The sequence below is a fragment of the Lithobates pipiens genome, unplaced genomic scaffold, assembly GCF_037356315.1.
Source record: "Lithobates pipiens isolate NorthernLeopardFrog02 unplaced genomic scaffold, aLitPip1_a1.2 Scaffold_55, whole genome shotgun sequence".
NCBI lineage: Eukaryota > Metazoa > Chordata > Amphibia > Anura > Ranidae > Lithobates > Lithobates pipiens.
This window is the reverse complement of record NW_027507877.1, coordinates 336,339-357,360: the sequence shown is the minus strand read 5'-3', so window position 1 is coordinate 357,360 and position 21,022 is coordinate 336,339. Positions and strand designations below refer to the sequence as shown.

At 46.4% G+C, this 21,022-nt stretch overlaps 1 protein-coding gene across 2 annotated transcripts in view; it reads left to right on the top strand.

Annotated features, from left to right (window-relative positions):
• LOC143957705 (uncharacterized) overlaps nucleotides 1-21,022 on the top strand; it is a 51,631-nt gene that overhangs the window by 8,667 nt on the left and 21,942 nt on the right. Inside the window, exon 2 of one of the 2 annotated variants that reach the window (XM_077467397.1) lies at nucleotides 2,757-2,870. The exons of the other annotated variant lie outside the window; for it this stretch is intronic. Coding sequence (XP_077323523.1) covers nucleotides 2,757-2,870 — 114 coding nt within the window. The remainder of the gene's footprint in view (nucleotides 1-2,756; nucleotides 2,871-21,022) is intronic. 2 annotated transcript variants of the gene reach the window in all.

Here is a 21,022-nt window from a genome sequence, read left to right as displayed (position 1 = left end):
GTTTGGGGTTAATATTAGTATTAGGATTAGTGTTAGAGGTTAGGGTATAAGATTAGGGTTGGGGTTAATATTAGTATTGGGATTAGTGTTAGGGTTTAGGATTAGGGTTGGGGGTTAATATTAGTATTAGGATTAGTGTTAGGGGTTAGGATTAGGGTTGGGGGTTACTATTAGTATTAGGATTCATTTTAGGGGTTAGGGGTTAGGATTGGGGTGTGGGGTTAATATTAGTATTTTAATTAGTGTTAGGGTTTAGGATTAGGGTTGGGGGTTAATATTAGTATTAGGCTTAGTGTTAGAGGTTATGGTTTAGGATTAGGGTTTGGGGTTAATATTAGTATTCGGATTAGTGTTAGGGTTTAGGGTTTAGGATTGGGTTTGGGGGTTAATATTAGGGTTAGGATTAGTGTTAGGGGTTAGGGATTAGGATTAGGGTCAGGGATTAATATTATTATTAGGATTAGGTTTAGGATTATGGTTTAATATTAGGGTTAGGGGTTAGGGTTTGGGGTTAATATTAGTATTCGGATTAGTGTTAGGGTTTAGGATTAGGGTTGGGGGTTAATATTAGTATTAGGCTTAGTGTTAGAGGTTATGGTTTAGGGTTAGGGTTTGGGGTTAATATTAGTATTCGGATTAGTGTTAGGGTTTAGGGTTTAGGATTGGGGGTTAATATTAGGGTTAGGATTAGTGTTAGGGGTTAGGGATTAGGATTAGGGTCAGGGATTAATATTATTATTAGGATTAGGTTTAGGATTATGGTTTAATATTAGGGTTAGGGTTTAGCATTAGGGTTAGGGGTTAGCATTAGGGTTTGGGGTTAATATTAGTATTAGGATTAGTGTTAGAGGTTAGGGTATAAGATTAGGGTTGGGGTTAATATTAGTATTGGGATTAGTGTTAAGGGTTAGGATTAGGGTTTAATAATAGGTTTAGAGGTTAGCATTAGGGTTAGGGGGTTAAGGTTTAGGGGTTAATATTAGGGGTTAAGGGTTGGGGGTAAAGGTTTTTTATTTAATTTTTTTAAATTATTTATTGATGTATTATTATGTAGGCCCCAATCACAGCTCATCAGGGAGAAAAAAAAAATCAATTATCCTCCATGGAGACGGATCACATCTCCACTACAACCCGCCTGAAGCTCAAAAAAGTTTAAAAGCTTTTTCTATTTTTATTTTTTGTATCTTAAATTGGGCAGATTGGTGAGTTTTTTTTAAGCATTTTCAGTACCATAAAAATGCGCGGAACCGTTTGATTTGAGTGTTTTAGTGCATTTTTTTTTCTGCTTAAATACAATAAAAATAAATAATAAGTAAACAAAATAATAAAATAAATAAGTAACTAATAATAAAAAGAATATAATTACTTAACCCTGGTATTACCCCTAACCTTACCAAGAAAGAAAGAAAGAAAAAATCACTTTACTTACAAAAAAGTAAAAAAAAATGAATTAATAAATAAATATTATTATTATTATTATTATTATTATTATTATTATTAATAATAATAATAATATTACATAAATAATAAATAAATATTATTCATAATAATAATAATACATACATAATAAATAAAAGAGGATTAAAAAACAGCAACAAATGATGAAAAACATGATATTTTTCACTATTGGCTAATTCAAAATCGCTTTAAAAATTCTGTACAAAAATTCTCAAAACCGCTCATACAAACGCTTGAAAAAACGCTCACAAAAAACGAGACGGTCAGGTGTGAATGCAGCCTAATTTTTCATTTAATTATTGCAGTTGTGTAGAAAAATGCAGAAAAACGCCTAAAAACGCTGGACAAAACAAACTAAAATGCTCAAATCAAAGGTTTCCATGCATTTCTACGGAACAAAAAAAAAAACACTTAAAAACACACCAATCTGATCGATTCAAGTTACAAAAAAAAAAACTTAAGAACTTTTTTGAGCTTCGGGTGACCTGAAGACCTGAAGTGGAGATGTGAACTGTCTCCAGGGAGGATAATTGATTCTTTTCTCCGCTCTTCCAATGTTTTGGAGCTTCAAGCCTCAAGGGGGTTAAAGCGGAAGTTCCACCCATATAAAAGTGTATCTGCTGACTTATAATAATCGGACACTCACTTGTCCCGCGGTCCAGCGATGCAGGGGCAGGAAGCCCCGCTCCTCTCCCCCTCCGCTCCACGGCGCCACAGCCGGGCACCACGCACGGCGCATGTGCGAGCCGCGTTGCACGCTGTGAATGGTCGGGCAATCTTCTGGGACCCGTGACGCATCCCAGAAGATTGCGGGGGGGGGGGGGGGGGGGCAGGTGATCTTCCTTCCGGCGCCGTGGCACCTGTGGAGGAAGTGGGACCTGGGTGCCTGTAAAAAAGAGGTTACCTGCTCCCCTCCCCCTACAAAAAAAATGTCAGGGGGTCGCGGTCACTTAAAGCTGAAGTTCCATTTTTGGGTGGAACTTCCGCTTTAAAGTTCCATGCACGCTAGCAGCTGTAATAAATGACAGAAAAACTACAAGAAAACAAAACCCGACTTCCCCGGAGAAGACTGTGATTGGAGTCTCTGGTCAGATGTTGTCTGTTTTTAGCACCTTTATCCTTTTGTTTTTGTAGCCCCCATAATGGAAGCCCATGTAAGGGGATTCCTCGTCTCTATCAGTCTTCATTACTTTGGAATTGTTACATTTTATTTCAGTGTTGTGTCATCTATTGCTTATGTACGAAGCTGTTCAAGGAATGACACCTTAAAAACGAAGTAATAATATAAATAATAACAGGTTCCGCCCCTGAGGAGCAGATGGAGAGCCAGGACATCATGTATGAGAACACTGATGGTTTGGAGCCCCTCCGGAGGGAACCATCCACCTCCCATAATGACAAGAGGAAGTCAGGTAATGGCAAGTGAGGTGTATCTATGTACTCCCAATGTGGGTTATATGTTGTGCCGTCCAAGATGGGGGGCGGTGCGGCATGGACAAATGTTGGATGCACAATGTGAGCAGACCGGGTGAGAGTCTTCATCTCAGAGGAGACATACTGAGTCCCTTCCACCATACGTCTCTATCCGGCAGGCAGGTTTTTACATTTCAGGTTCAGTTTCCTTTTAGCGTCTTCCATTTTTTGCATCATCAGTGTTGAAAATTGGATTCCATTTTCTATCAGTGTTGTGTAATTGGTGACATGCTGAGGAGCAAACTATGCTGGGCTCCACGTCCTCCATGTGTCAGGCATGAACCCATTCCTTCCCCACATAGGTTGTTCCTCTTCAGCTCCCTGAGGCACTCTGGGCACAGAATTCTCCCCTGAGCACCAACACAGAAGCCCTCTCAGGAGGAGGCCCCTGGCCTGGACTAACCAACACCACCTACTAGGCCAGTGGTCACTAAATGGTGGTCCATGGTCCGGAACTGGACCCACTGACAGTCTTGTCCAGATGTGGCCATGCCACTTCCATGGCTGGGTGTCCTCTCCCAGGCATTCTGCCTGGCCACCCATGGCATCCTCACAGTGGGCAGGGTTGGAGAAGCTGCAGATTGGGACCAAGGGGCAGGAGCTGCCCATATTATTAGGTTAAAAAGGGGGTACTCAGATGGACTGTGACAGGTACTCAAGTACTCAGATGGACTGTGACGGGTTCTCAGGTACTCATATGGACTGTGACAGATACTCAGGTACTCATATGGACTGTGACGGGTTCTCAGGTACTCATATGGACTGTGACGGGTTCTCAGGTACTCATATGGACTGTGACGGGTTCTCAGGTACTCATATGGACTGTGACGGGTTCTCAGGTACTCATATGCACTGTGACGGGTTCTCAGGTACTCATATGGACTGTGACGGGTTCTCAGGTACTCATATGGACTGTGACAGGTTCTCAGGTACTCATATGGACTGTGACAGGTTCTCAGGTACTCATATGGACTGTGACGGGTTCTCAGGTACTCATATGGACTGTGACAGGTACTCAGGTACTCATATGGACTGTGACGGGTTCTCAGGTACTCATATGGACTGTGACGGGTTCTCAGGTACTCATATGCACTGTGACGGGTTCTCAGGTACTCATATGGACTGTGACGGGTTCTCAGGTACTCATATGGACTGTGACGGGTTCTCAGGTACTCATATGGACTGTGACGGGTTCTCAGGTACTCATATGGACTGTGACGGGTTCTCAGGTACTCATATGGACTGTGACGGGTACTCAGGTACTCATATGGACTGTGACGGGTTCTCAGGTACTCATATGGACTGTGACGGGTACTCAGGTACTCATATGGACTGTGACAGGTTCTCAGGTACTCATATGGACTGTGACGGGTTCTCAGGTACTCATATGGACTCCTATTTCTGTTTAGTAGGCACTTCACTTCCCAGGAACTGCTTAAATCTCCAGACCAACAATCCTCCCAAAAACCATAGAAAACATAAAACAAAGTGGCCTCATTGCGCAGGTATACTGATAAACCAATAATCTTTTTATTCTCTAAAACCGTAGTTGAACTCACATTTAAGATGAGATATACAGGCATCAAATGACAATCGGCTACAGATGGAAAGAACGAATGAAGACCACTCCTGTGCTCCTTCTGATGTCACCAGGTCCCAAAAAACGCCCGACGTTTCGCCACCAACGTGCGTCCTCAGGGGCATGACCGTGACAGAAGAAGGAGAGCTATAAATACAGATAACTATCAAACAATTAGTGGCCTACCTTGATTCAGGTGTCAGTCTGTGGCTGCAATGTGCAACCCATTAGAAATCACCGCCGCCCCACCATGTTCCCAGCACATTCAATTGCATTCAAACAGGGGGAAGGTAAACAAGGTGACCACTTCCGGTGCGCCGTGCGTGTCAAAACACCGGACTTCCGGTCTAAAGATGCGCTCCAGCGGAAAGAAAAAACCCCAAATGAAAACGAAAAAAGAAATAGGAAAATTGTGTCCTGCACAAGAGAAAACCCAAACAGACCATATCGATCCACCCAACGAGTGCCCCAGGGCATCCAGCCCCTGAAGCAACCTCGTCAGGTCACTCAGTATACCCGGAAGTGAAGTACGTCACACGGCGCACCACTTCCGGTGTATAGATGCGTTCCACCTCACAGAGCCACTGCATGGATGGTAAACTTCCGGTCCTGCGCAGAGCACTCAGCAGCGAGGGAACAATTCCCTCAGTGTCTATGTGCTCAGCAGGAGTAAAGCCGCCTGTAAACAAGCAGTCTACAACGAACATGCCCAATGCAACCGGCCACACAGAAGCAAACGCACAAATCTGAATGGAAACACCCACACCCCCCTTATCATGACCAAAAACAGGGCAGAAATACAGCATCCAATGGCCACACAGAAATGGAGAACTGCTGACCAGAGCAGCAGTGTGAACCAAACAAAACAAAAAAAAAAAAAATTTTATTTTGTTTATAAAATATGGAACAGCAAAAAAAAAAAAAAAAAAAAAAATTTTTTTAAATAAATAATTCAATTAAATTAAAACAAAAGAGAAGAGATATAAACTAATATATTATGTCACTAAAAATATACCCATAATATATCCCTTTTGATGGGGACCATAAAAAGGATATAATATCTCCAAAAAGAGAAATCAATTAAAATTAACTCAGCAGAGTCAAAAAGTATATCGCATAATACACCTATCCACCCAAGGATCTAGTATAGCTATATGGGAAAGGAACCATAAACATCGTACAGGAGCAAAGGAGTGGTATCCATGTACATAAGTCACAAATTAAAACACACACACAAAGAAATTCAAACAACTTTAGCTGTTACTGATAAATGCATTTACATCCCATTCGACATTCATGCCGAATGGGGCATAGCACTGAACCTGATATATCCATTTAGTTTCGAGACGTGAAATTTCACGAACCATATTGCTACCTCTCCAGTGCCCCTGAAATCTGTCGATACCCATAAAGATGGTGCCCTGAGGGTTCTTATTATGCTTTAGGGCAAAATGTTTCGATAGACTATGTTTTGGGAATCCTTTCTTAATATTGGCTATGTGCTCTTCAAGCCTAACGTGTAATTGCCGCTTGGTCCTCCCAATATATTGTTTCGAACATGGGCACTGTATTAAGTAAACTACATATTTGGAGGAGCAAGAAATAAATGGCTTTATCTGAAATGTTTCCAATGTCGAAGTTGACTGGAACGATTCAGTTCTCCTGCCGGTAAGGGAATTCAGTTTACACGTGGGACATCTCCTGCATGGAAAAAACCCACCCATATTCTGAAAAAAGGAGGATTTCCTCGGTGGACTAATAACGTTAGGGGCCAGCTGCAGTCGTAAAGGGGGCACTCCCCGATAAACTTCTCCAGTTTTTGGTGGGGAAGAAATTGGAGAAGTTACAGAGGGTTGATGCTGAGGTTAATGTCCTTAGGGAGAATCTGAAACCATTTAAAGATTCCGGAGAATATTTGGAGAAATCTGAATCTCTCAGAAAATATTTAGAAAAGGAGGGGATAGAACAGCGTAACAAAAAGAAGAAGAAATATCTTAGAGATTTAGGTGACTACCAAAAAAAAGAAGTATTTAAATGGCAGTCCAAAAAGATAGGAGGAGCTAATGCAGTGGGAGGGGGGGGTGCTGAATCCTCTATGGAGGTTCAAAACCATCAGATTGCTACTGTTGGTTCATCTAATGTTAGTTTAAGCCAATTACCTACTAACAGCCAATATACGGGCCATCCTCAACAGCATGGACCACCAGCCAAAGGTAGTGGTAGAGGAGGTGGGAAGAAACGGGGTGGTAATCAGAGATCGTTACAACCTCCACCACTTAATACACAAAATCGTTTTGCCCCACTTGAGTGGAGAGAAGGTCCATATGTGGACGACCGTTATCTCACTGAGTATCCCAGTCAATGGAGTAACAATAACTTTATGGGGAATAATCGATCTCCTAGAACGCCCAATGACTGGTGGCAGGAGCCAAGGTACCCTCCCACTGGTGTACCAGGTGGTGGAGGGGGTAGGCCTCTAGGAGAAAATAGTTTTTTTCAGGGGGCCCAGAATTACAAGAGAAACCTAAACCCAAAAGGGGTACCAGAGGGGGGAGGCGGGTCCGCACAAAAAAGGAAGCGCATTTGAAGGATTTTGGCTTATTTAATTTGAGCCGAACAGTTTTGACTAACGAGGAGAAACATGTCTTGAATCATGGTCTTAAATTTGCCCCCCCCAAACCTCTGAATAAATTTCAAACTTTTATAGATGTTCAAAAATTCATCAGAAGAATTAATATCCAGAGGTATATGGTTGGGAATCCCTTTACTAAGAAGAGTGTGGTTTCTAATGAGATTAGACACACTCGTTTAACAAATGCCTCCCTTTTCAACCCTCCAGGCCCTATTCCTCCAGCGGTTGCAGTTTTTAAAGATTTGGTCTTGAAAGACCTACAGGAGTTACATGTTAAAAAAAGTAAACAAGAATATACGTTTAGGAAGGGTATGGAAACTTAAAAATAGAGATGATATCATAGTCCGCCCCGCGGATAAAGGGGGGGGAATTGTCATCCTAGACAAAGAGGCCTATAGGACCGAGATGACACGTCTCTTGTCCGATAAAGCCACCTACTCTTTGCTAAGAGGGAATCCTGTAATACAGTATAGAAAGGATTTGGTGGAAATTGTTGATAGGGGTCATCTCGATGGTATTGTTTCCAAAAAAGAGAAAGCCTTCTTGATTCCTATTGTGCCACGCACACCAATCATTTATTATCTTCCCAAGATCCATAAGGATCCTATTTGCCCCCCTGGAAGACCGATTGTCAGTGGCATCGACTCGGTGACTTCCAGGGTGGGCAAATATATTGATAATTTTTTGCAGCCCCTGGTGATAAATACACCATCGTACCTTAGGGATTCTAAGCAGGTCATTAATCTGCTGAGAGATATTTGTTGGGATTAGTGATGGCCGAACGGTTCGCCCGGCGGTCGTTTCGCGGCGAATTTCCGACTTTCGCCGTCCGCGGGTTCGAACGCCTTTTTCCGTCGTTCGCCCCGGCGGACTTACGTGTTTAATGTATACAAGAACTTTAACCTTTCGTGACACGTTTATCATGTGTTACAGGACAACCAATTGAGACATGACAGCTCATGGACACTTGGACATTCCCCCTAACCTATAAATACACCCGATCCGGTGGCCATTTTACATTCTTTCTTCTGTCACTGTAGGGAAAGGATCCTGTGTGGAGTAGGGACAGAGAAAACGCTAGCTATTTGGTACACAAAAGTTCTTTTCAGGACTGGTATAGGTGTTAGGTCAGCAGCCTGAGTTTCTTTTGTCAGTTTAGATAAAGGGACAGAGCGCTGTATGCTGCTATTTTAGGGACAGCTCAGCCAGATTAGTCTTTCTTCATCATCATCATCATCATCATCATTAGCTGTTACTATCAGGTCCACAAAAGAGCTGTTCCAGCTAATCGTTCCAGCCTACTCTTTTTTGCCAATTTGTATAGGGACAGGCAGGAAGCAGTGTGTCAGGCAGTGAGGATAATTTTAAAGACTTGCTGTTACTATTAGTTCCACAAAGGTTCTTTTCAGGACTGGTATCAGTGGTACGGTAATAGGCTTGTACACGTATAATATTCTTTCTTCCAAATATAGAAAGAATATTATACTTGACTGCTGCCCTTCTGCTGCAGTCTGCTAATCATTCACAACTCACTTGTTCCACAAAGCTCTTTATCAGGACTGGTAACTTGGTCTGTCTAGGGTGCTACGGTACATAGGCTTGGGTGCGGTACAGTCTGCTGTTCTGTAAGGACCGCTATCGGTCCACAATACATAGGGTTGCCGTGCACTACTGCTGACCGCTGCCCTATACTGCAGCAGTCCTTCATTGGTATAGGGACTGACGTACAGTCTGCTAATCACTAACACACAACCTGCTTGGTCCACAAAAGTTCTTATAAGGACTGGTAACTTGGTATAGGGTGCTACGGTACATAGGCTTGAGTGCGGTACAGTCTGCTGTTCTGTAAGGACCGCTATCGGTCCACAATACATAGGGTTGCCGTGCACTACTGCTGACCGCTGCCCTATACTGCAGCAGTCCTTCATTGGTATAGGGACTGACGTACAGTCTGCTAATCACTAACACACAACCTGCTTGGTCCACAAAAGTTCTTATAAGGACTGGTAACTTGGTATAGGGTGCTACGGTACATAGGCTTGAGTGCGGTACAGTCTGCTGTTCTGTAAGGACCGCTATCGGTCCACAATACATAGGGTTGCCGTGCACTACTGCTGACCGCTGCCCTATACTGCAGCAGTCCTTCATTGGTATAGGGACTGACGTACAGTCTGCTAATCACTAACACACAACCTGCTTGTTCCACAAAAGTTCTTATAAGGACTGGTAACTTGGTATAGGGTGCTACGGTACATAGGCTTGAGTGCGGTACAGTCTGCTGTTCTGTAAGGACCGCTATCGGTCCACAATAGATAGGGTTGACGTGCACCACTGCTGACCGCTGCCCTATACTGCAGCAGTCCTTCAGCGGTATAGGGACTGACGTACAGTCTGCTAAACACTAATACACAACCTGCTTGGTCCACAAAAGTTCTTATAAGGACTGGTAACTTGGTATAGGGTGCTACGGTACATAGGCTTGAGTGCGGTACAGTCTGCTGTTCTGTAAGGACCGCTATCGGTCCACAATAGATAGGGTTGACGTGCACCACTGCTGACCGCTGCCCTATACTGCAGCAGTCCTTCAGCGGTATAGGGACTGACGTACAGTCTGCTAAACACTAATACACAACCTGCTTGGTCCACAAAAGTTCTTATAAGGACTGGTAACTTGGTATAGGGTGCTACGGTACATAGGCTTGAGTGCGGTACAGTCTGCTGTTCTGTAAGGACCGCTATCGGTCCACAATAGATAGGGTTGACGTGCACCACTGCTGACCGCTGCCCTATACTGCAGCAGTCCTTCAGCGGTATAGGGACTGACGCACAGTCTGCTAAACACTAACACACAACCTGCTTGGTCCACAAAAGTTTTTATAAGGACTGGTAACTTGGTATAGGGTGCTACGGTACATAGGCCTGAGTGCGTTACAGTCTGCTGTTCTGTAAGGACCGCTATCGGTCCACAATACATAGGGTTGCCGTGCACTACTGCTGACCGCTGCCCTATACTGCAGCAGTCCTTCATTGGTATAGGGACTGACGTACAGTCTGCTAATCACTAACACACAACCTGCTTGGTCCACAAAAGTTCTTATAAGGACTGGTAACTTGGTATAGGGTGCTACGGTACATAGGCCTGAGTGCGTTACAGTCTGCTGTTCTGTAAGGACCGCTATCGGTCCACAATACATAGGGTTGACGTGCACCACTGCTGACCGCTGCCCTATACTGCAGCAGTCCTTCAGCGGTATAGGGACTGACGTACAGTCTGCTAAACACTAATACACAACCTGCTTGGTCCACAAAAGTTCTTATAAGGACTGGTAACTTGGTATAGGGTGCTACGGTACATAGGCTTGAGTGCGGTACAGTCTGCTGTTCTGTAAGGACCGCTATCGGTCCACAATACATAGGGTTGCCGTGCACTACTGCTGACCGCTGCCCTATACTGCAGCAGTCCTTCATTGGTATAGGGACTGACGTACAGTCTGCTAATCACTAACACACAACCTGCTTGTTCCACAAAAGTTCTTATAAGGACTGGTAACTTGGTATAGGGTGCTACGGTACATAGGCTTGAGTGCGGTACAGTCTGCTGTTCTGTAAGGACCGCTATCGGTCCACAATAGATAGGGTTGACGTGCACCACTGCTGACCGCTGCCCTATACTGCAGCAGTCCTTCAGCGGTATAGGGACTGACGTACAGTCTGCTAAACACTAATACACAACCTGCTTGGTCCACAAAAGTTCTTATAAGGACTGGTAACTTGGTATAGGGTGCTACGGTACATAGGCTTGAGTGCGGTACAGTCTGCTGTTCTGTAAGGACCGCTATCGGTCCACAATAGATAGGGTTGACGTGCACCACTGCTGACCGCTGCCCTATACTGCAGCAGTCCTTCAGCGGTATAGGGACTGACGTACAGTCTGCTAAACACTAATACACAACCTGCTTGGTCCACAAAAGTTCTTATAAGGACTGGTAACTTGGTATAGGGTGCTACGGTACATAGGCTTGAGTGCGGTACAGTCTGCTGTTCTGTAAGGACCGCTATAGGTCCACAATAGATAGGGTTGACGTGCACCACTGCTGACCGCTCACCTATACTGCAGCAGTCCTTCAGCGGTATAGGGACTAAGAGTTTTGTCACAGGGTCATTTAAAAAATGACATGCAGAGGAAGAGGCAGGCCCTTCCGCAGGGGTGGTAGGGGTAGGGCAGGAGCAACAGGCTTGAGCCAAAGTGGGAAGTTGCAGAAGGTGCGTTCAATTACTTTAAAGGATGCACCAGACTTGGTTGAGTGGCTCGCTCAGCCTTACTCTTCTGCACCCTCCTCATCCTCTCGATCTGCACCCTCTTCTTCACTCTCTGCTATGTGCACCCCCAAAGACACTACCACCAACAACACGACCACCACCACCACCACCACATACCTTCCGCTTGAGTCACTGGAATTATTTTCCGATCCATATCAAGAGGACATTTCTGATGCGCAGCCACTCTTGGTATTGGATCAGGAAGAGGAGGTAGCAACAAGCGCTACTCAGCAGTCTGACGCCAGTACCCAGATCAGCCCAAGGAGGAGGTTGGTCCCCGGTGTTGCTGCCTACTCTACTTATAGCGGTGGGGAAGGTGACGTTGATGATGACGTGTCTAGTGATGTCACGTGGGTGCCCACAAGAGAGGAAGAGGAGGGGAGTTCAGAGGGAGATATGGACCAGCAGATAGGGAGGAGAAGCAGCAATGACTTACATTGCACAGCAGGGACAAAGCAGACTGCAAATGTATCAGGAGCGAGTCATCGACCATGTACGGTCACATCTGGCGCTCCCAGGACACCGGCACATGGCTCCGCAGTGTGGGCTTTTTTTAACGTGTCCGCTGCTGACAATAGCGTTGCCATCTGCAATCTTTGCAGTCAACGCGTTAGTCGCGGTAAGCCCAATACTCACCTAGGGACGACCGCCTTAAGAAGGCACATGAGCAGCCATCACCGAGCCCAGTGGGAGCAACGGAACACACAAAGCCACACTGCAGGCTCTCACCGTCCAGCCTCGTCTTCTACTTCTCCTTCTCCTCTCTCCTCACAATTGTCCTCCACTCCACCTTCCATCACGCCAAGCTCACATTTTTCTGCAAAAAGGCAGGCTTCCGTGGGCCTAATGTTTGAGCGTAAAAAAATGATGACGCCGGATAACCCTCTTGCCCAACGGTTGGCGGCTGGCTTGTCAGAACTCATAGCCCGCCAACTACTGCCATATAAACTGGTGGACTCGGAGGCCTTTCGCAAATTTGTGGCCATTGGAACACCACAATGGAAGGTCCCAGGAAGGAAGTATTTCTCAGAGAAGGGCATCCCAGAGCTATATGGCCATGTTCAGCGGCAAGTGAATGTATCTCTGGCACACAGTGTCGGTGCCAAGATACATCTGACCACAGACACGTGGTCTAGCAAACACGGGCAGGGAAGGTATATCAGTTTTACTGCCCACTGGGTGAACCTTCTGACGGCCGTCAAGCATGTAACCCGTGGCACCCGTGTAGATTTGGTTTTACCGCCACGGATTGCATGCAGGCCTGACTCTTCTTCTCCTCCTCCTACTCCATCCTCCTCCCTCTCCTCCTCAGCTGCCTCCTCCTTTTCCGCTGCTAGCGTCTCTTCCACTGCACCGCCCAAGCTCCCCAGAACCTATTCCACATGCCAGGTGAGACGTTGCCATGCCGTGCTGCGTCTGTTGTGCCTGGAAGCAAAGAGCCACACTGGCCCGGCACTCCTTTCAGCTTTGCGTTCACAGGCAGATGAGTGGCTAACACCGCTCAATTTGACAGTTGGTAAAGTGGTGTGTGACAACGGTGCCAATCTGCTTAGCGCATTGAAACAGGGCAAAATCACGCACGTGCCGTGCATGGCACACGTCTTAAACTTGGTCGTGCAGCGATTCCTTGTCAAATACCCTGGGGTCCAGGACATCTTGCGGCAGGCAAGGAAAATCTCGGCCCATTTCAGAAGATCTTACACGGCCATGGCTCGCCTTGCTGACATTCAGCGGCGACACCATCTGCCGGTCAGACGTCTTATTTGCGATTGCCCGACGCGATGGAACTCAACCTTCTATATGCTTGATAGGCTGCTCCAGCAGAAACGTGCAGTTAACGTCTACCTGTATGAACTCTGCGAAAGAAACGGTTCTGGGGAGCTGGGTTTTTTTTCACCGCGCCAGTGGCTGCTCATGCGCGACACATGCAGACTTCTGCGGCCATTTGAGGAGATCACCAAACTGGTCAGTCGCAGCCATGGCGCCATCAGTGACATGGTACCTTATGCCTTCTTTCTGGAGCGTGCATTGCGTCGTGTCATTGATCAGGCTGTGGAGGAGCAGGAGCGGGAAGATGAGGAAGTCGCAATGCTGGATGAATTCCCAGGGGGGGCTACTCTATCTGAGACAAGTCAACAACAGGAGTCTGATGAGGAGTCAGAGGAGGATGGTGCCGGGGCGGATGAGCAGGAGCAAGAAGAGCATGCTTTAAACCTTTCTGGGATCCCTGTTGTGCGAGGATGGGGAGAGGAGAATGAAGAGGACGACATTATCCTGGATGATGAGCAGGAGCCAGGCCACCACACCGCTTCCACTTTAGTGCAAATGGGGGCCTTCATGCTCCAGTGTTTTAATAGGGACCCCCGTATAAAAAGCATGAGGGTCAAGGACCAGTACTGGGTGGCAACGTACTTAGACCCCCGGTACAAACACAAAATGGCGGAAATGTTACCGCCGTCGCAGAGGGCTGTCAGAATGCAGCACTTCCAGGCCTTGCTTCGAGAAATGCTGCATTCTGCTTTTGCGTGCGCTGGCAGAGGAGCAATTCCCACTCCCAGAGAAGGATTTGCGGGTACCAATCCAACAGCGCCTGCAAGAAGAGGCCGGTTTGAAGATGTGTTGGTGACTTCGGATATGAGGTCATTCTTTCAGCCGACCCATCGACAGGTGTCATCCGGATCCAGCATCAGGGAACGCCTAGACCGTCAGGTGTCCGACTACATTGGGTTAACGGCCGATGTGGACGCTCTGAGGAGTGATGAACCCCTAGACTACTGGGTGGGCAGGCTTGACCTCTGGCCAGAGCTTGCCCAATTTGCAATCGAACTGTTGGCTTGCCCCTCATCCAGTGTCCTGTCCGAAAGGACGTTCAGCGCAGCAGGGGGGATTGTGACCGATAAGCGTACTCGCCTAGCTCACCACAGTGTTAACTACCTCACATTTCTAAAAATGAATGAGGCATGGATCTCGGAGGAATTCAACACATGTGATCAGTAGACCATGTATATGTCTATAAACAATTTTTGGAATCAAGCACACAGACCTTCTTAATTCATTTGGCTCACTTCCCTGACCCAAAAAAGCACACCGTACTATATGCCCCTACCCTCCTCTTTGAAGAGGTTGAGCGGTGTCATATTTCTACTGGGGCTGCTTATTATGAGGGGTTCCCACCATCCCTGTGCTGTGCTGACTTCCTCCTGGGTGTTCTTATTATGAGGGGCTCCCACCATCCCTGTGCTGTGCTGACTTCCTCCTGGGGGTTCTTATTATGAGGGGATCACACCATCCCTGTGCTGTGCTGACTTCCTCCTGGGGCTGCTTACGGTGCTGCTGTCAGCGCTGTATGTCACGGAGCTGCTGTCAGCGCTGTATGTCACGGAGCTGCTGTCAGCGCTGTATGTCACGGAGCTGCTGTCAGCGCTGTATGTCACGGAGCTGCTGTCAGCGCTGTATGTCACGGAGCTGCTGTCAGCGCTGTATGTCACGGAGCTGCTGTCAGCGCTGTATGTCACGGAGCTGCTGTCAGCGCTGTATGTCACGGAGCTGCTGTCAGCGCTGTATGTCACGGAGCTGCTGTCAGCGCTGTATGTCACGGAGCTGCTGTCAGCGCTGTATGTCACGGAGCTGCTGTCAGCGCTGTATGTCACGGAGCTGCTGTCAGCGCTGTATGTCACGGAGCTGCTGTCAGCGCTGTATGTCACGGAGCTGCTGTCAGCGCTGTATGTCACGGTGCTGCTGTCAGCGCTGTATGTCACGGAGCTGCTGTCAGCGCTGTATGTCACGGAGCTGCTGTCAGCGCTGTATGTCACGGTGCTGCTGTCAGCGCTGTATGTCACGGAGCTGCTGTCAGCGCTGTATGTCACGGAGCTGCTGTCAGCGCTGTATGTCACGGAGCTGCTGTCAGCGCTGTATGTCACGGAGCTGCTGTCAGCGCTGTATGTCACGGAGCTGCTGTCAGCGCTGTATGTCACGGAGCTGCTGTCAGCGCTGTATGTCACGGAGCTGCTGTCAGCGCTGTATGTCACGGTGCTGCTGTCAGCGCTGTATGTCACGGAGCTGCTGTCAGCGCTGTATGTCACGGAGCTGCTGTCAGTGCTGTATGTCACGGAGCTGCTGTCAGCGCTGTATGTCACGGAGCTGCTGTCAGCGCTGTATGTCACGGTGCTGCTGTCAGCGCTGTATGTCACGGAGCTGCTGTCAGCGCTGTATGTCACGGTGCTGCTGTCAGCGCTGTATGTCACGGAGCTGCTGTCAGCGCTGTATGTCACGGAGCTGCTGTCAGCGCTGTATGTCACGGAGCTGCTGTCAGCGCTGTATGTCACGGAGCTGCTGTCAGCGCTGTATGTCACGGAGCTGCTGTCAGCGCTGTATGTCACGGAGCTGCTGTCAGCGCTGTATGTCACGGAGCTGCTGTCAGCGCTGTATGTCACGGTGCTGCTGTCAGCGCTGTATGTCACGGAGCTGCTGTCAGCGCTGTATGTCACGGAGCTGCTGTCAGTGCTGTATGTCACGGAGCTGCTGTCAGCGCTGTATGTCACGGAGCTGCTGTCAGCGCTGTATGTCACGGTGCTGCTGTCAGCGCTGTATGTCACGGAGCTGCTGTCAGCGCTGTATGTCACGGAGCTGCTGTCAGTGCTGTATGTCACGGAGCTGCTGTCAGCGCTGTATGTCACGGAGCTGCTGTCAGCGCTGTATGTCACGGAGCTGCTGTCAGCGCTGTATGTCACGGTGCTGCTGTCAGCGCTGTATGTCACGGAGCTGCTGTCAGCGCTGTATGTCACGGAGCTGCTGTCAGCGCTGTATGTCACGGAGATGCTGTCAGCGCTGTATGTCACGGAGCTGCTGTCAGCGCTGTATGTCACGGAGCTGCTGTCAGCGCTGTATGTCACGGTGCTGATGTCAGTGCTCTGTATTACGGTGCTGCTGTCAGTGCTCTGTATCTCCTGCACCCTCTTGTTTGCCTACCCTGGTCCCTGACCTTCCCTCTCCTCCATTGCCTTCATTAGCTCCATAGTCCTGAATTGTCAGAACAATTTCCCAAATAAAAAAAAAATGCTTGTAGTTATCGATCCCAAATTCACCTCATACATGTATTATGCTATTGTCCAGGTGGTGGGACTACGTGCTACCCCCTAATAATTACCCCGTGGCCGCAAATTCGACCTAAAGGTTTGCGAAATTCGCCTCCCATTGAAGTCAATGGAGCCCGCGGCGAACGGTCGTTTTCGCGAACGTTTGTGTCCGTTCGCGTTTCGCGTTCGCGAAACGTCCCGTCGGAAGTTCGTCCATCACTAGTTGGGATGATACTTTTATTTTCGCAACAGCGGATGTTTCCTCCCTTTATACGATTATCTCTCACCAACATGGAATGGAGGCCGTTGAGTATTTTTTGCAACGCGATACCTTGCATCCGCAACAGATTGATTTTATCATGAGCCTCCTTAAATATGCCATGGAGAAAAACTACTTTTGGTATGATGGGTCCTATTATGTCCAAAAGAGAGGTGTCGCCATGGGGGCAAAATTTGCCCCGAGTATGGCTAATCTATTTATGGCCAAATGGGAGGAGGATGTCATATATCGCGAGGCCAAGCCAGAGCTGGTTCTCTGGAAACGGTATATTGATGACATCCTCCTCCTATGGAAAGGTAGTTTGCAGTCACTTAGGGATTTCATTCATGGCCTGAATCAAAACGATAGGGGCATAGTTTTGACCTTTGAAGCCAGCAGTAAGGTAATTCACTTTCTAGATTTGGACATTAGGGTGATAGATAAGAAGATTGTCACCAAAACTTTTTTCAAAGAAACTGACCGCAATGGGTTTATTAATATTAATAGTTGCCACCATAAGGTCTGGTTGGATTCTATTCCCAAAAGTCAGTTTTTACGATTAAGGCGGAATTGCACCGAAGTTGAGGATTTTTTAAGGAGGCTGGCATTCTGAGGGCCCGTTTTATTGAAAAGGGGTATCAGGAAGAAATTTTAGAAAAAGCTTTTTTTGCAGCTCTCTATAAGGATAGGGAAGAGCTGCTAGGGACGAGAGATAGAGTTGAGGACATTTCCTTTAGGTTCTCGTTTACCACGAGTTATTCCAATCAATATTATGACATTAAAACTATAGTGTCTAAATATTGGAATGTACTCAAAGGTGACAAGGTTCTTGGTTCTTTATTGCCGGAACGCCCCAAAGTCGTTTATCGGGGAGTGCCCCCTTTACGACTGCAGCTGGCCCCTAACGTTATTAGTCCACCGAGGAAATCCTCCTTTTTTCAGAATATGGGTGGGTTTTTTCCATGCAGGAGATGTCCCACGTGTAAACTGAATTCCCTCACCGGCAGGAGAACTGAATCGTTCCAGTCAACTTCGACATTGGAAACATTTCAGATAAAGCCATTTATTTCTTGCTCCTCCAAATATGTAGTTTACTTAATACAGTGCCCATGTTCGAAACAGTATATTGGGAGGACCAAGCGGCAATTACACGTCAGGCTTGAAGAGCACATAGCCAATATTAAGAAAGGATTCCCAAAACATAGTCTATCGAAACATTTTGCCCTAAAGCATAATAAGAACCCTCAGGGCACCATCTTTATGGGTATCGACAGATTTCAGGGGCACTGGAGAGGCAGCAATATGGTTCGTGAAATTTCACGTCTCGAAACTAAATGGATATATCAGGTTCAGTGCTATGCCCCATTCGGCATGAATGTCGAATGGGATGTAAATGCATTTATCAGTAACAGCTAAAGTTGTTTGAATTTCTTTGTGTGTGTGTTTTAATTTGTGACTTATGTACATGGATACCACTCCTTTGCTCCTGTACGATGTTTATGGTTCCTTTCCCATATAGCTATACTAGATCCTTGGGTGGATAGGTGTATTATGCGATATACTTTTTGACTCTGCTGAGTTAATTTTAATTGATTTCTCTTTTTGGAGATATTATATCCTTTTTATGGTCCCCATCAAAAGGGATATATTATGGGTATATTTTTAGTGACATAATATATTAGTTTATATCTCTTCTCTTTTGTTTTAATTTAATTGAATTATTTATTTAAAAAAATTTTTTTTTTTTTTTTTTTTTTTGCTGTTCCATATTTTATAAACAAAATAAAAAATTTTTTTTTTTTGTTTTGTTTGGTTCACACTGCTGCTCTGGTCAGCAGTTCTCCATTTCTGTGTGGCCATTGGATGCTGTATTTCTGCCCTGTTTTTGGTCATGATAAGGGGGGTGTGGGTGTTTCCATTCAGATTTGTGCGTTTGCTTCTGTGTGGCCGGTTGCATTGGGCATGTTCGTTGTAGACTGCTTGTTTACAGGCGGCTTTACTCCTGCTGAGCACATAGACACTGAGGGAATTGTTCCCTCGCTGCTGAGTGCTCTGCGCAGGACCGGAAGTTTACCATCCATGCAGTGGCTCTGTGAGGTGGAACGCATCTATACACCGGAAGTGGTGCGCCGTGTGACGTACTTCACTTCCGGGTATACTGAGTGACCTGACGAGGTTGCTTCAGGGGCTGGATGCCCTGGGGCACTCGTTGGGTGGATCGATATGGTCTGTTTGGGTTTTCTCTTGTGCAGGACACAATTTTCCTATTTCGTTTTTCGTTTTCATTTGGGGTTTTTTCTTTCCGCTGGAGCGCATCTTTAGACCGGAAGTCCGGTGTTTTGACACGCACGGCACACCGGAAGTGGTCACCTTGTTTACCTTCCCCCTGTTTGAATGCAATTGAATGTGCTGGGAACATGGTGGGGCGGCGGTGATTTCTAATGGGTTGCACATTGCAGCCACAGACTGACACCTGAATCAAGGTAGGCCACTAATTGTTTGATAGTTATCTGTATTTATAGCTCTCCTTCTTCTGTCACGGTCATGCCCCTGAGGACGCACGTTGGTGGCGAAACGTCGGGCGTTTTTTGGGACCTGGTGACATCAGAAGGAGCACAGGAGTGGTCTTCATTCGTTCTTTCCATCTGTAGCCGATTGTCATTTGATGCCTGTATATCTCATCTTAAATGTGAGTTCAACTACGGTTTTAGAGAATAAAAAGATTATTGGTTTATCAGTATACCTGCGCAATGAGGCCACTTTGTTTTATGTTTTCTATGGTTTTTGGGAGGATTGTTGGTCTGGAGATTTAAGCAGTTCCTGGGAAGTGAAGTGCCTACTAAACAGAAATAGGAATCCTCTTTTCCCATTGGACGACTCCCATTGAGATGATTGCGCTTCTGTAGACGAAGGGAAATCAGCATAGAAAACTGCCTCCCCCTTGGTGATTTACTACATGCGTTTTTATCTGTACATCTATGGTAAGAGTCAGTGTTTTTGGGTGTTGGTGACGGTTCCCCTCCTCCTCTGCGTATGAAATGGATTATGACTATTCCTTCTTCTGCCTTTGGATGTGATCACCATATCTGAGGATATCGTATTTTGAAGCCATTCACTATATTTTTGTTTATGAACTTTTTTTTATATATATATTTTGTTTGTTTTGAATAGAGCGCTATATCATTGTCCATATATCTTTATATATTGTTTCCAGCAATATTTGTGTTAGCAGCTATTTTTGTTTTATATAGATTGATTTTGCTTTTTAGCGCAACAAATTTTTTCACTTTACTCATATGGACTGTGACAGGTACTCAGGTACTCATATGGACTGTGACGGGTTCTCAGGTACTCATATGGACTGTGACGGGTTCTCAGGTACTCATATGGACTGTGACAGGTTCTCAGGTACTCATATGGACTGTGACGGGTTCTCAGGTACTCATATGGACTGTGACAGGTTCTCAGGTACTCATATGGACTGTGACGGGTTCTCAGGTACTCATATGGACTGTGACAGGTTCTCAGGTACTCATATGGACTGTGACAGGTACTCAGGTACTCATATGGACTGTGACAGGTACTCAGGTACTCATATGGACTGTGACAGGTTCTCAGGTACTCATATGGACTGTGACAGGTTCTCAGGTACTCATATGGACTGTGACGGGTTCTCAGGTACTCATATGGACTGTGACGGGTTCTCAGGTACTCATATGGACTGTGACGGGTTCTCAGGTACTCATATGGACTGTGACGGGTTCTCAGGTACTCATATGGACTGTGACAGGTTCTCAGGTACTCATATGGACTGTGACGGGTACTCAGGTACTCATATGGACTGTGACAGGTACTCAGGTACTCATATGGACTGTGACAGGTACTCAGGTACTCATATGGACTGTGACAGGTTCTCAGGTACTCATATGGACTGTGACAGGTTCTCAGGTACTCATATGGACTGTGACGGGTTCTCAGGTACTCATATGGACTGTGACGGGTTCTCAGGTACTCATATGGACTGTGACGGGTTCTCAGGTACTCATATGGACTGTGACGGGTTCTCAGGTACTCATATGGACTGTGACAGGTTCTCAGGTACTCATATGGACTGTGACGGGTACTCAGGTACTCATATGGACTGTGACGGGTTCTCAGGTACTCATATGGACTGTGACGGGTTCTCAGGTACTCATATGGACTGTGACGGGTTCTCAGGTACTCAT